This window comes from Prunus mume, linkage group LG2, assembly GCF_029339155.1.
Source record: "Prunus mume cultivar Tortuosa linkage group LG2, ASM2933915v1, whole genome shotgun sequence".
Lineage (NCBI taxonomy): Eukaryota > Viridiplantae > Streptophyta > Magnoliopsida > Rosales > Rosaceae > Prunus > Prunus mume.
This window is the reverse complement of record NC_142699.1, coordinates 26449420-26463942: the sequence shown is the minus strand read 5'-3', so window position 1 is coordinate 26463942 and position 14523 is coordinate 26449420. Positions and strand designations below refer to the sequence as shown.

The following is a 14523-nucleotide window of genomic DNA, read 5'->3' as shown; positions in this document are numbered from 1 at the left end:
CTTTCTGTGTTCTTGCTTCCAGAGTTGTGGAAAGCTAGTAAGCATATATTAAGCCTTGGTAATATATTACCAAATGTCCCTAGTTTTAATGCGTTCACCCTCTAATTTTTAGGTTTAATTCAAATAAATTATTTTTTTTAAGGACAAAAAATAAATAAATTATATATATGTACATGCTCGTTTCTTTTTTTTCTTTTTGCGAAATATACAATGAAAGGTACAGCAAGTAGTGTCTGCATCAGGCAGGACCTCCCCACGCGTTTGGCCATCTGAAACCAGACAAAATTTAATCCAAAACTTTGTAGAGATGATAAATTAAAGATAGTTTTGTTTTAGTTGGCCGCCCTTCGGGGAAGGATGAAGGAACCTTCATTCCGTGTCTTTATATAATTGCATTAAAGATGCATGTCGTGTCTCAAATTTTCTTGTATTTTCTATGATCTTTTAATTTTAAATTTTAAATTTTAAAACACGCTGAGTTGATGCATTTGAAATTTTGTAAAAAGCCAATTTTCAAACTATAAATTATCAATTAATTAATTAATTATGTAAGCAGCCACATAAATCTTTCTTTGCTTTGGTTTAGGGTTTTCTGTGACAAAAGTGCAATTTCTTTTCTCTAATTACCGTGTCCTACAAAGTCGAAAGTGCAACTCATGGTCATGACTTATTAGACCAGGCTGAAGGTGGACTGTAATTTCTAAGAAGGTGCCCTTTGAGAAGGCATGTGCCCCCATTCCCCCCCACCCCTTATTACAAATAATGAAATTGCAAGATATATATATATATATATATATTGTTGATTTTTCTGATTTTTAATTATATTAATTGTTGTTCTTGTAAGACCAAGGTTCATATTTTTATTACTATAGAAAATAAACCATTTTTATATTAATATTTTTATAACAATATATAAAAAATAAAAATAAATTAAATGAACCATACTTAAAAAGGAAAAAAGAAAAATAGTTATCACAATATCTAAATGTCATAGGGAATCCCAAAACGCGTTCGCAAAGTTCCACATAAAAAGCCAAAATATTCAAAACGACACCCTAAATTGTGTCACGACTCTAGAGCTTAGAAAGTGACTTACGATTACTAAGAAACTACTTCCTATGTACGTGTATATTATTCTATAATATTATTGAAGGAATATATTTCTTTTCTTTTTTTCCTTATTTCCTCTTTTTCTATCAACACTCCTTCTTTAAATCAAAATATGAAATATACACTAGGAATAAAAGATGCTCTTGAATTTGCTCTTAAGAAGAGACATCAATTTTTTCAGAGAGTTCTATCTTTTGCTCTTTTACAGAGCCATTTTCTCTTCTCCCATTAAACCAAAAACAAAAATAAAATCCATAGTCATATGAACTGATACAAACAAAGGACCCACTAGTAGAATGGTTTAGAATAATTTTCTCTAAGAAAAATGTTTTGAGTTCGAGTACTAGCATCTATATAGTGTATGTGAGTTTAATATATTATCGTCCCTTTCAACAGAAAAAATCTTCACCAAAAAACAAAGAACTGATACAGTATTTGCCAAAAATAAAAGGTCTATTATTCATTCATTGCCTAAACCCACTTTGCTGCTTCCACATCCATGAGGCCATGACCCATTAACCATGCATATACTGACAACAAAACCCAACCTTTGTATTTAAAAGTAATAATATCAGACCTGTAAAGATTTCTTTGGTACAAAAAAAGCTATAAAATTTTGGATGGTCCAAAAAATAAAATGGCCAGAATTGTAATTTGGGCAAAGTCCAAGGATGAAACCCCAACCCTCCTTGCATTTTTTATATATATTTGCAGTGATTCGCCCTATGGGCTCTAGCCACTATGCATACCCAGAAAGGGAGATTTCATTGACAGCATTTGCCTTTGCCTTTGCAACAGCATTTCTTTTCCCATTCCTCCAAATTCTACATTAAAAAGAATTTTGCCTTTTCTGGGGACTCAATCTCTCACACAAACACAGATAGGGAAATTCAATTCAATTCAATTCATTTCAACCCAATTTCTAGGGTTAGGGTATTTCTTTTAGTTTCCCATCAAGTCTCATCCCAAAACAAGCAAAGCAAAGCAAACAAAACCCATATATACCCAAAACAAATTTTCCCACCAATCCTTTATGATTCTTTCTTTTCATAAAAACAACCACCCAATCAGGATTTTGATTCCCACCCAAGATTGGCCTTCCCTTTTCACAAGGGCATCTTTCATATTTCTATTAATCTTGTCTCAATCTCTCTCTTTCTTCTGCACCTCCACCACAGCCATTGAAGCCCAAGCCATGAAGGTCCACCCGATGCCCAAGAAGCGCAACATCACCATCCAATACAACTCAAGCAACCCACTTTCTGAAGCTGAGGCCCTTCTGGGTCTGACCCACAAGAAGCTCCGCCGCCTGCCTCATGTCTTCAGTCGGGTCCTGGAGCTTCCATTTCGCTCCGACGCCGAAGTTTTGGTCGAGGAGAACCCCGATTGCTTCCGATTTATCGCCGAAACAGATAACATCGGCGACGGCGTGAGGGCCCATACCGTCGAAATCTATCCGGGTGTGACCAAAATCGTGGTTCGGGAAAGTGGGTCGGCGGAATTGACATTGGACGAGCTTGAGCTCGACATGTGGAGGTTTCGGCTGCCCGAGTCGACTCGGCCCGAGTTGGCAAGCGCGGTTTTTGTCGATGGTGAGCTTATCGTGACGGTGCCGAAGGCCGAGGGGATCGAGAATTCGGACGGTGGAAATGGCGGTGGAGAGGTTTGGGGTGATGGAGATGGGAATGGGAATGGGGGTTTCAGAGGAGGTATGGGTAACCGCCTTGTGCTTGTACAGTAATGTATTCTCTCTTATTTTTTCTTCTTTTTTTTCTTTTGGGGGTTTATAATTTTAGTTGTTCCAATGAAGTTGAATTTAGCTTGCAACTTAAGCTTCTGAGGCTGTTGTTGATGGAACTAGTTGTTGTATGCTGTTCTTGTTGAATGAAGAAATGTTGGTTTTGGCAATGGTGGTATTTGAAATGGCTGGCCTTTAGATTCATTTAGCTCATTTGTGTTGCTTTTGCAGGTGCATGATGGTTTTTGGGTTCTGATCAGCATTTTTAATTATAGTGTACTTGAGTTTCTAGGCCAATAGTGCTTTGTGCTCACCTTTCTTTTTGTTTTCTTGGAGATTTACTTTGCCCTCATATTATATGAATCTCTTTTTGTGTTTTCTGAAAAGATTATTCATTCACCTACAGGATGAAAGAATGTCATTTTGAAGACACCAAATATTTTGTTCTCTTTATAATCTAAACTCTCAACTTATTCAACCTATCCCCTTCTTTACATGTTCTCAGTGATCAATGTTTAGCCTTAATTATGCTTTGGTTCTCTTATGACCTAGTTCTGGAGACTCTGCTATCCAATTGACTGTTTTTCTTGATTTTCAATTCCTTGAAAGAAAAAAATTTCATTTTAGAACTTTTGGTGGAAGTAAGTTATCTGCCCTTGTTGCATAAAAATTACCAGGAACCAATGCCTGCATTACTTCATGGTTAAGAATATATGCTTCTGGCCCACTTATTGGAACCATGGATGGTCCACTTGGTGGGTCTGTACATGGTCTACTGGTCAACCTAAAGGATCCATATACGGTTTTCTAATGTGAGCTGAAGTGATTTATTTTCCACGTTTGATAACCATTTCAATTTTAGTTTTTAGTTTTCATTTTTTGTGCTAAAGTATAGAAGAAAATGAGGGTGAGAATAAGGATGAGATTGAGAGAGAGGATGGGAGGGAGGAGTAACAAAAGTGAAACCAATTTCAAATAGATTTCAGTTTTTAGTTTTTGTTTTCACTTTTGTTACTCTTCCCTCCCAGCCTTCCCTCTCATATTCCCTCTCAATCCCATCTCTAGTCTCATTCTCAATTCCGTTTTCCCTCTTTTTCCTCTATACTCTAGCACAAAAATGAAAATTAAAAACTAAAATTGAAATGGTTATCAAACGTGCCCTTTACTTTTCACTTTTAGCAATTAAATGAGATGGCCGTATCTTTGCTTTTCAGTGTCTTGCAATGTGATTATATATAACAGTATCTTATACAGCCTTTTACTCCCTTTTTCTTAGTGTTTTTCTGATGATTCTTTTGTGATTACCTCTCTCTCTCACTATCATGATCATCGGCTGAGTGCTACTGATGAGTTGCCTTGAAGATGCTTTATGTCGAATCTGATTCTCCTGCTTGACATGCTACTGCCCATTTCTTCCTTTTGTCTCTTCCTTCTTTTTTAACCTTTCAATTTGTTAATCAGAAAGCCAGAGGTTTTCTTGGTTAGACATAGCATGCCCCAGGATGGATTTGGGATGATATGGTTGGATTTGCTGGCAATTTTCTCTGAATGTAGACAACTGATTCTTTTATGGAGATGTCTTGCTTTGAGAGTTAAGAATGGGTTGTGCTTTAGTTTCTTTGTAAAAGTTGCCTAGGTTTTGGCTTTCGCATCTCCAAATTCAGTCATGTTGATATGTTGATATGCTATCAGTCAAAAAAAAATATTTACAATGGAGTCTCAGCATTCATCATTTCCTTCATTAATTTATCAAGCTACTAGCACGAGAGGTTATTGCTGTAACTTCACAGCCTCACAGAAGCTAAATGCCTCTTTAAGACAATTACTAGTTATTGTAAATCACTGATATTATTCGAAACTTGAAGAAGGAAAAAAAAAACAAACTGGGTCATGTATTAATCATTACTTCCTATCTCCCCACATTTCACCATCGGACCAAAATGTGCCCGAGGATCAGGTTAAAGAATTTTGGTAACCTAAACAATCAAAACTTCATGATGAGTTTTGTTGTAATCTTTGTTTTATGGATTAGTCATTAACAAAATAACAAAATAAATAAACACAACAAAATTATTAAAAGAATAAAAATGATAGTCCATTTCATTCTGAAGGAACTTATTCCTGCATTTTGTATATATGTACCGTGTACAGGAAACGTCAATGTTTACATTTGTATTTCCGCAAATCTCTAGCCAGAGACAAGACGAACTAACAAAAAGATGCAGTTCCGATCCAAAATGTTTCTAATTGCCAAAATTTCCAACTTCCCGGCCAGGCAAACCGTCTTGACAAAAACATAAAAAGAAAAACACAGTTGCTAATCAGGGAAATTGGGAAGCTGTGTGCTAGAACACAGTTGCCTGATGCTTTAAACAGAGTATTTGCAATGACTTCTCATGTGCCATTTCATCGAAAAACACAATGATCAGTTCACTGCAAGAAGATACAGATTCTTAGGGAGCTGATAGGATACAAACCTCGGCATGGAGGGTTCCTTAAGCATCCACTGTCAGTCTTTCTTGATCACTCAGGACAGAGCCACAACCTTTACATCTTATCTCATTCACTTTGTTTAATAAGCCACTAGGATTCCTGGTTCTTCAACGGGGTCTTCATCCCTTTGTTCTGCCAGGCATGACATTTTGTCACCACGCACCAGCTCATTCTGATACAGACCCTCATATATGAACCTCACACAACTGTGAAAGCACAATCGCAAGAAAATTATATGGCTATTCAGTTCAAGCCATGAAGAAGCCAGTTCAAGACCAAAATTTAATGAACAAATGATGAAAATAAACCATCATAATCGGGTAAGGGTTTACTTCATTCCTCAATTTCTAAACTGAAGTGTTCCTTCAGGATAGCTCTAGAAGTCTTTCCAAACCCATTGGCCACTTCTTCCATATCCTTGAGCTTTTTTACTTCCCCCTTAATCTGCTTCACTCTGCTCAATACAGTACTCAGTAAAGCATCTGGGTCAGGTGATGTGCACCGTACCAAATCAGACTTCTCCTTCTCAAGTTGCTGATACAGATTACAAAGATAGTTCTTTTGTGCATGAAGGCTATCCTCCGCCATTCTAAATTCAGACTCCTGTGACTTTCTTAGTGCCTGCAGAACCTGATCAATCTCTACCTCAAGTTTTTGAGACTCAGTTCGATAATGAAAAGATGTAGACATTACTTCTGAACTTGTTCTGACACCTATGGGCTCAGGGCATGCTGTAACTTCTAGGGCAGTATTTCCATGATGAGAGACATCTGTATTTAAACAATAACCGTCCATCACAGAGAGAGAGAGAGAGAGAGAGAGAGAAGAGATAAATATTTGTGTCTTGCAACTGCAATTTAGTGGAAAAGGGATCATTGGGAAAGAAAAGCACTTCAATTTCCACGAGAGAGAGAGAGAATTTTCAATAGAGATAGTATTTTCAATACTCTTGCATGACTATGCACTTTTAAAACCTTGTGCACACGCTACTAATTTACTAATTATATTTTTAAGTCGCATCCAAAAACTAGTAAGTTGTTCATCATAACATAATTACTTGATTTTATAGAGGGAAAATTACCGATAGAAATAGCTGAAATATTGTCTTCCTCTTTCCAAATATCTTCAAGACAAGTCCCACATTTGAGCTGATCAATATAGCAAAATGTTATATTGCTGGTCCTTGGGAACTCAAGTGTGGACAAGGATAAACTACTATAAAGCTATTACTTTTACCTTTGCAATGGCCACTTCAATACGTTTCAGCAACTCGTTTGCACTGGTTTTTTGTGAACCACGCAAAATGCAGACACCGAGATTTAAAATCTTCTCAATGTCATCCCGAGAATCAAGCGATTCACATGTATGTAAAATCCTTGTGACATGTGAAACCAGATCTGTCCTTGCATCACAGCGCCTGCAATAGTATTCAGAATCCAACCCAATGCTTCCTCCCACAGTGCCAGCCATGTAACATCTCAGAGCACAATCAATGTGGGCAGCATGCCCACATATACAACTCTCATCCATCATTGCTTCACATCTAATGTAATCATAGCCTCCATATGATGAATTTATAGTCTTGCAACAAAGAATACAACAGCAATCACGACAGAACTTAGGTTCAGTGCAGCAAATATCACACTCCATGACTGCCAAAGGTGGGTTTTCTGATTGTTCCAACAAACTGTTGCACATCTTATTTCCGGCCTTACAGCATACAGTGTCAGACTGCGAATCAGATTCCTCGGAAGGCGGAATACATGGCACATGCTTCAGCCTTGCAGTACCTGTATAAACCCCACAAAAAGAAAGCACAGAACTAGATGTGATAAAACCATTTCCAAAGGCAAAACTTATGCATGTCAGCAGCTATATATGATATCATTTCAAGCATGCTGTTGCAACATGAAAGTAATGTTATTGATTATCCAATGAGCTGAGACATGAAAACCAAACGAGATGTCTTCTTGAACATGAATTTTCTTTTTTCAGAAAACTTTAAAACCAATATCAAGGACATCAATTTGTTATGAAATATTGAATTTTCTTGTGCATATTTTTTCACTCAATGTTCATCATGTGTAAAAACACAAGGATCTAATAAATATGGAGAGGAAAGTTGACAAAAATACACACCAGTTTGGATAATTGATATGAAATGAAAATTTTAACCTATAGGAATGTTTATTAGAATCTGACAGTCTTTAGATAGCCCATTAGTTTTTCCAAAATTGACACCATTACTCCAGCCATTCACTACAAGAAATACATGGGCCTTCCAGATATAAGTTCACGAAATAATAGCTTAACTACCCATCTTCTTCAAGAAAATTGGATAAAAGGCTCTAGTTCAAAAATCACCAGCAAAAAATAGAATGCAAACACAGGTATCAAACAATAGATCATTGACAGACAAGGACGGTACTGTTTTATTTATATAAAATGCTTAAATTAAAAATGAATAAAACTAAAGACAAAAAGGCACAAAACTTGAGGAAAGAAAATTAACATTGATTACGGCTGACCATTTGCCAACGACGACTTTTGTGCTGGAATCCTCCAGGAGAATGATGCAAAAAATTCATTGATGTTTGCACCAGGAAATGCTGTTTGGATATACCGTTCAACAGCAAGCTTGCTCGCAAAACCATATTTCTTACGTGTTGTTAGACCAGCATTGCGAAGGCTCTTTGGAAGATAGAGATACCTATCCAGATAGTGTCCAGCTCCAGAAACTCTCTTTCCCACCTTCCAGCGCCAAGTATCACCAGGATTAGGCCAATTCACAGGAGCATAAGGCAAACCTTCACCAGACTCGTCAGGTGAAACTGGCTTAAGAGAACAACCATTTTCCTTTGGCCTAGGCGTGCTTCCATCACTTTCATCATATATATCAATCTTCATGATTCCTTTATCAACTGACAGGTGGGTGAGGATAGTGTACTTTCAAGCAGTTAAAGAGTATGACAACCTACATAACAACATCATTCGAATGACGGGTTCTGAGATCCCAATTTGTCCTTAAAATTTTCTAAAAGTTCCTGAAACAAACCACAAAAATAATACATAAAGAACAAACAATAACTATGCTCATTATAATCCAAACAGAAATTAAACCAACTCTCAAACAAAACTGTAAACATCTGGTTAGACTTGAACCCTGTAAGTATTTTATCCATTAAAGCGGAGCAACGGAAAATAGATAACTCAGAGGTGGATCGGTTAAGCCATTTGATAATTGTGTTCGATTAAGTTTGGGCATATGATATTTCTATGCATACATTCCTTTCACAGCTAGTTAGCAAGCAAGGGGCCCTACTTAGAACTTTATAGCTCAGTGTTTATTAACAATCAATCCCTGCTTATTAACAACCCCAAGTACGCATACATACATATATATATATATAGGTATGTACGTATTATGCCCAAAAAAAAACAGAAAAAGAAAAGGCAAAGAATGCATAATTGTCAAGGCAAAGATCTTAATAGACCTGGGATACCAGAGAGGCTCAGTGAATTACAACCTCATCATAGTTGATGCTTAATTACAGAACCAAAAATAATCTAGAGTTAATCCACATATTCATGACCTAACTTAAGATTTCTTGGATTAAAAGAAGAATCGAATACCTACAAATGATGCTCCAAATCGCACCTAAAAGATTAAATTGAAAAAATATATAGTAACAATACCTAGCATCACCCACATTCATCCCCAAATTACCACCCAAACAAAAAATCTTTAAATCAATACCTAGAATCTCTTCCATGGAGGAGAACACACTAGCTCAGCATCTAAATCAACCAGATCTGCCATGAATCTGCCATTAAGAGATAGAGAGAGAGAGCCGAGTGGGTGAGAGAGGCATAGAGTAGTGAGAGAGAGTCGAGCAAGAGAGACAGAAAGTAGTGAGAGAGAAAATAAAAGTCAAAAATATGATAACAGATAATTCTGAAGACAAGAGGAAAAGAAAGAGAAATAGAAGAAGAAGATGAGAAGATGAGGAGATGAGAGAAGTTTCGGGGAAATATAAAGAAATAAAGGCAATGGGCGTGTGGGAAGCGTGCGAAAGCATTTTTTATAAAGGCAACGGCCGGGGAATCCATAATCTTAAGAGAACTTCCACGGCAAGAGTTTAGCCTAGGCAGGAGGGGGCCCTAGGCCCGGAAGGAAGCTCCAGCACGGAAGATCCAGTTCGGGTAAGGTGTGGGACTCATGAGCCCGGGCAAGCCTACGGGGAGATCTGGCCCATCCTATTGTCTTTGGGTAGCTAACGCCAGTGCTGACGCAACGTTGGCGTCAGAACAAGATATTTAATCTTTTTTTATCGTTGACGAGTATAATGCACGTGCTAATGGTAAAAAAATTAAAAATCTTGGACTGACGTCAACGTTGCATCAGCACTGCCAGAAACCAACAGCTACAAGCCACGTGGCTTTTCTTGGAGGCTCCAATATGAAAATCTCATCTAATTCAACGCCTACCCATTTTTTTGCTTAAAAACTTGAAAGAAAAAAAAAATCATACGAATTTGTAAAAAATATCAAAAAATTCTTGAATTTTTTTTTATAAATACCTACCAATATTATTCACTTTCCACACCAAATCTTCGTACAAATTCTTCTCATTCCAATATTTTTCACTTTCCACACCAAATTTTCTACTACTAAATTCCATTTGTGTAAAAATACAAATGACCTCTTCCATCGAAGCCGGAGGATCATGGACAATCATGGAAGATATTTTGTTATGTGAGTGTTGGGTCAAAGTTAATCATTGCCTGATCACAGGCAACGAGATTAAGTCCTCTCATATATGGAGAAATGAAATGATAGAGAGAATATGGTATGAGAGGTTTGAGTTAAGGGTGTAGTTTTATAGAGTGATTTAGAAGATAGAGACGACACATGGGGCAATTTAAAGGGTGAAAATCTTGTCTAAAATCTGAGATTAGAAATTTATAATAAATATCGACACATGGTAACCGAGAATCTTATTCGAAAATCTTATCTGAAATTTGAGATCTGAATGTTATAATAAATATGGACACGTGGCAACCAAAAATTTTATCCGAAAATTTTATCTGAAATTTTAGATGAGAATTTTATAATAAATAGTGACATGTGGCAACCGAAAATGTTATCAAAAATAATCGTTTAAGTATAAAAAATTGAAAATAAATTAAAGTGAATAGTAATTGCCCTTATCCTTGCTCATAGTTATGCAAACAAAATTGCAAGGCTACCACTATTCATGTGAATAGTGACAGCCCTTACTTTGCCTTTGCCAGTAGGGGTGGAAGTGATCTAATAGCTAAGGTGAGAATATGCTATCAACTCTAACAATCAATGTGACTTTAGCGAGTTGATCGGGCCAACATGCATATATTGGGCCTTATAATCACCATTTTTATTTGGCTTATTTACTGTTTCGTCCCTTAGAACTCGAGCTCGCTCTTACTAAACCATTCGGAATTCAAATTTCCTTATTTTACCCCCATTCTCTCACTCCATCTCAAATGTTACCCTATCCCCTCAACGTCATCTCATTTTCCCGTTAAATGACCTTTTTATCTTTCTATCCCCTCCCCAACCCAACCCTCATTGCACCTCACCCCTACCCACTCTTCTGTCTTATATCTTCTATCTTCTCTCTCTCTCTCTCTCTCTCTGCCTTTCTCTTCTTTCCCATCCCCTCCCAGACCTAACCCCAGCGTAACTTCATCGAACCCTACCCCTTCCCTCCCTTTGACTCTCTCTCTATCTCTCTCACTCTCATGGCCTTTCTCTCCTATCCTCTCCCCTCCCGAGACCTAACCCCCCCACCCCATACTTAACCCTCCATGGAATTACTTAACACACCCAAACCACCACCACTCAAAATTTAAAATAAAAATAAAAATCTACTCGACATCTTCTCTCTCGGCAAAGAGAGTAAGAGTGAGGGAAAGAGGCATAGAGAAGAAAAAGGATGGGAGGGGTAAGGTGCAATAGGGGTTGGGGAGGGGCGAAGAGAGAGAAGCGGAGAGAGAGAATAGAGAGGCATAGGGAGATGAGGGGTGGGTTGCGATGGAGGTGCACTGGGGTTAGGTCTAAGGAGGAGAGAGAGAGAGAGAGAGAGAGAGAGAGAGAGAGAGAGAGAGAGAGAGAGAGGCAAAGATAATATAGAAGAAAGAAAATAGGGAGGGGTGGGGTGCGAAGGGAGTGAGAGAGATAGGTAGAGAGAAGGGAGAAGATAGAAGGGCTAAAATTACTAGAATGCCCATGCCACCTCAACATACTTAACAGTTTTAGGGACGAAAATGGACAGAAGTGGCAAAGTGAGAAAATTTCAACCATTTTTAGAGATTCATGGAGTAAAGTGAGGAAATTTGAGTTCCGGGTAGTTAAGGGAGAGCGATCTCAAGTTCCAGGGGGTGAAACAATAAATAACCCTTTTATTTATTCAAAAACCCATATATAGCCTATTTGGAGAGAAAAACTCAAAACTAGCTACTTATTATTTTCTAATTAGTTCTTAGTGTAATTTTTATAAGAACCAATTAGAAAATGACAAGTGGCTAGTTTTGAGTTTTTCTCTCCAAATAGGCTTTATAACGGTTTTTGTATAATATGTCATATTAGAATTGGCCTATCCGTGGAAAGCCCTTCGATTAATGAGTAAACGAATAACTAAAGTTTAAAAATTGACTAGGAGAAGCACTTCAAGAGAGGGTTGATGAGTCACCTTTATACATGGAGTAAAGATCCATGTCCAATAAGAAATAAGAGTCCCAATCAATCTTGGAGAATCAACCGTTAGCTTAGATGAGTCTTCTTCAATTCTAAGAAATTAGATATGATTAGATTTCCATAAAATTTATGTTCATATATTTGGGAGAACATTAATAGATGTTTCAAAATTATCTTGCAGTTTAATGGCATGTTTAAGAATTCTGGAATTATTTAGCGTTAAAAATTTTATGGAGAAGCACTTGCTTAAAAGAAACCTTGGATTTTTAATAAGAATTTCGACATTCTTATAATAAAAAGTGTTTATGCCAAAAACACTTATGAGTAAAAATGCTTGCTACATAAGCAATCCCAATAAAGAGGCCTTTGAGTACGATTACCATACTAGTTTTGACAGTCAGCTGATTCATGGGGGTTGTCTCGTCTCTCAATCAGTCGCCACAAAAATCGAAGTGTCTATAATTCATATTCTAAGTTGGCCTAGCTCATTTTGAAAAACTTGTTTCTGTCACTGATGGATGACAATTGATTCAAATAATTAACCATCCACCTGAAAACAATTTCACATCCAAAAAAAAAAAACAATCTAAAGAAATGGAGGTGGCAAGTCACTCTTATTTGCTCCAATCTGGAAATAAGTCATCCTCTACATAGTCTAATCTCTAGTTTTCAGCGTCTTCTACAGATTGGAAGGTTTTGTTAGATTTCATACATTCTTACGGAACAAAATTATGGAGCCAGCAGAAGAAAATTTCTATATCGAAAAGACAAAAGGGCTGAAAACTAATACCATGAATTTATGGTTTCTTAGGTAAATATATGTAGTTTTTACAGTGAACTGTAATAGAGGAAACCCAAAAAGAAAGTTACTGATAACACTGCCAGAGAGAGGCAATGTGATCACTCACTACAACTGAGTATATTTGTACTCAAAAGTTTACTATCTGTGACTCTGAGTTACCCTTCTTCTTCCCATAGATGTTGATTTGCTGAAATGCTCTTTTTAATTATTGGTTCTGTGTCAAGCTGAGAAATATTAATGCATCCAATTCCCTGTAGAAATCCTCTTCATATCGGCTTCAATCAATCGAATCTCAACCGCTCTCGTTTCAGGTACCTGTGTTTAGTCTCCCTGTGTAATGCTACTTGCTTTCATTCAAAGCTTGAAGCTAAGTAAAATTGCTGGCCAATTTCAGTTGACTCTTTGTCTATGTCCATGTATCCTCCTAACCAGTACTTTCAGACTACTAAAAAAAAAAGAACACATAAATCTCTCTAATGGTTTCCATGCAAGTATTCCTCATGTACAATCATCAATTGTTCTGCCACCTGTATTGAAAAATTACTTCATAAGCAGATGATCAAATATATAAAACTGCATGCACAGACAACAAATTACATATACACACAGAAATTCTTTGTGCAGGACGCCATGTCTCGTTGAGAGAATATTACTTCTACTCAATTATACATGCACGAGATATAAATTGGAGTTGCTATATATAATGCTTAAATTCAAAGTTTAATTTGGAAATCTGTCACATACCAAACAGATCATGAACATATTATTAAACAAGCTGAATCTAATTAAATCATTTGAGAGGGTGGTTTATATATACCTCCTCGATGCTTCCGTCCTCTATGTCTGTGTTGAAAGACAGAAGCATGCGTTCGTGTAGCAAGTTTTCTAGATCTTCCACATAACGTGGTGCTGCACGTGTACACATAAATTAATGTTCTCTTGTCAGGCAGTCTGGCTTCCAACCTCACAGTTGCAATAGATATATAATTGTAAAAATGTGCTTAGATGCATGTGAATATGCTATGCATGCAATGCAAGTGAATGAATCAAATAAAAAGACCACCTTTGGATTGAGAGAACCAAGAGAGAATATCGGCAGAGAGTTGCTGGGCTTTGAGGGTGGAGTCTCGGCCACCCCACTGGTTCTGGACAGCCATTTCAAGGCCATTCCATCGAGATAGAACCGCCGAGATGCCCTGTTCCAGATGACCATGACGAGACTTTTCTACGTTGATGGGTTCCATGGAATCCAAGTACTGGATTCTGGACCCAACCCCACTCGATCAGTTAGCCCGAACTCTCTCTTCTTTCTCTCTGCCTTGGTGTTGGATCGGAGGATGAGGAGGGCAGGGAGGAAAAGAGAGACAGAGAGACAGAGGAAGAGGCTTTGTTGTTGAGTCTTTTTGTTTGTCATGGGAGTTGGAGTTGGGAGAGAGCGCGGAATGTGTGGAGTGGACAGAGAAAGACTCGGGGAAAGGTGCGATTCATGTGAGGTGCGGAATGTGCTCGATCGGGGCAAGTCTTCACACATTTCGCAAGAATTTTCTATATGCATATGTGTTTTGCTTCTTATTAAGTCAATTTTATTTTATAAGGAAATTTGGTGCCTGCGTTGGCCATCCATGGCTTGCTAAGGATTTTTTGT

At 37.4% G+C, this 14523-nt stretch overlaps 3 protein-coding genes across 7 annotated transcripts; 1 reads left to right on the top strand and 2 right to left on the bottom strand.

The window, feature by feature from the left end:
• Positions 1-2288: 2288 nt before the first annotated feature.
• On the top strand, positions 2289-3018 carry LOC103324043 (uncharacterized). The gene has a single exon (XM_008226079.2). The coding sequence runs from the start codon at positions 2306-2308 to the stop codon at positions 2849-2851; it is 546 nt and encodes a 181-aa protein (XP_008224301.2). The 5' UTR covers positions 2289-2305; the 3' UTR covers positions 2852-3018.
• Positions 3019-4918: 1900 nt separating this feature from the next.
• Positions 4919-9497, bottom strand: LOC103324044 (uncharacterized). 5 transcript variants are annotated; one of them, XM_089045395.1, is made up of 6 exons: positions 9099-9402; positions 7870-8385; positions 6578-7131; positions 6423-6489; positions 5674-6111; positions 5406-5547 (listed from the first exon to the last, which is right to left on the bottom strand). In XM_089045395.1, the coding sequence occupies exons 2-5, from the start codon at positions 8246-8248 to the stop codon at positions 5675-5677; spliced, it is 1437 nt and encodes a 478-aa protein (XP_088901521.1). In that variant the 5' UTR covers positions 8249-8385; positions 9099-9402; the 3' UTR covers positions 5406-5547; position 5674. The 5 variants fall into 5 exon arrangements, with proteins under 5 accessions (XP_008224302.2, XP_088901522.1, XP_016647513.2 ...); XM_008226080.2 differs by having other exon boundaries at positions 4919-6111; positions 9099-9497; XM_089045396.1 differs by having other exon boundaries at positions 4919-6111; positions 7854-8385; positions 9099-9401.
• A 3356-nt stretch (positions 9498-12853) lies between these two features.
• On the bottom strand, positions 12854-14300 carry LOC103324046 (Pre-rRNA-processing protein TSR2, conserved region). Its single transcript, XM_008226082.3, has 3 exons — positions 13942-14300; positions 13696-13787; positions 12854-13405 (listed from the first exon to the last, which is right to left on the bottom strand). The coding sequence occupies exons 1-3, from the start codon at positions 14120-14122 to the stop codon at positions 13352-13354; spliced, it is 327 nt and encodes a 108-aa protein (XP_008224304.2). The 5' UTR covers positions 14123-14300; the 3' UTR covers positions 12854-13351.
• Positions 14301-14523: the final 223 nt, after the last annotated feature.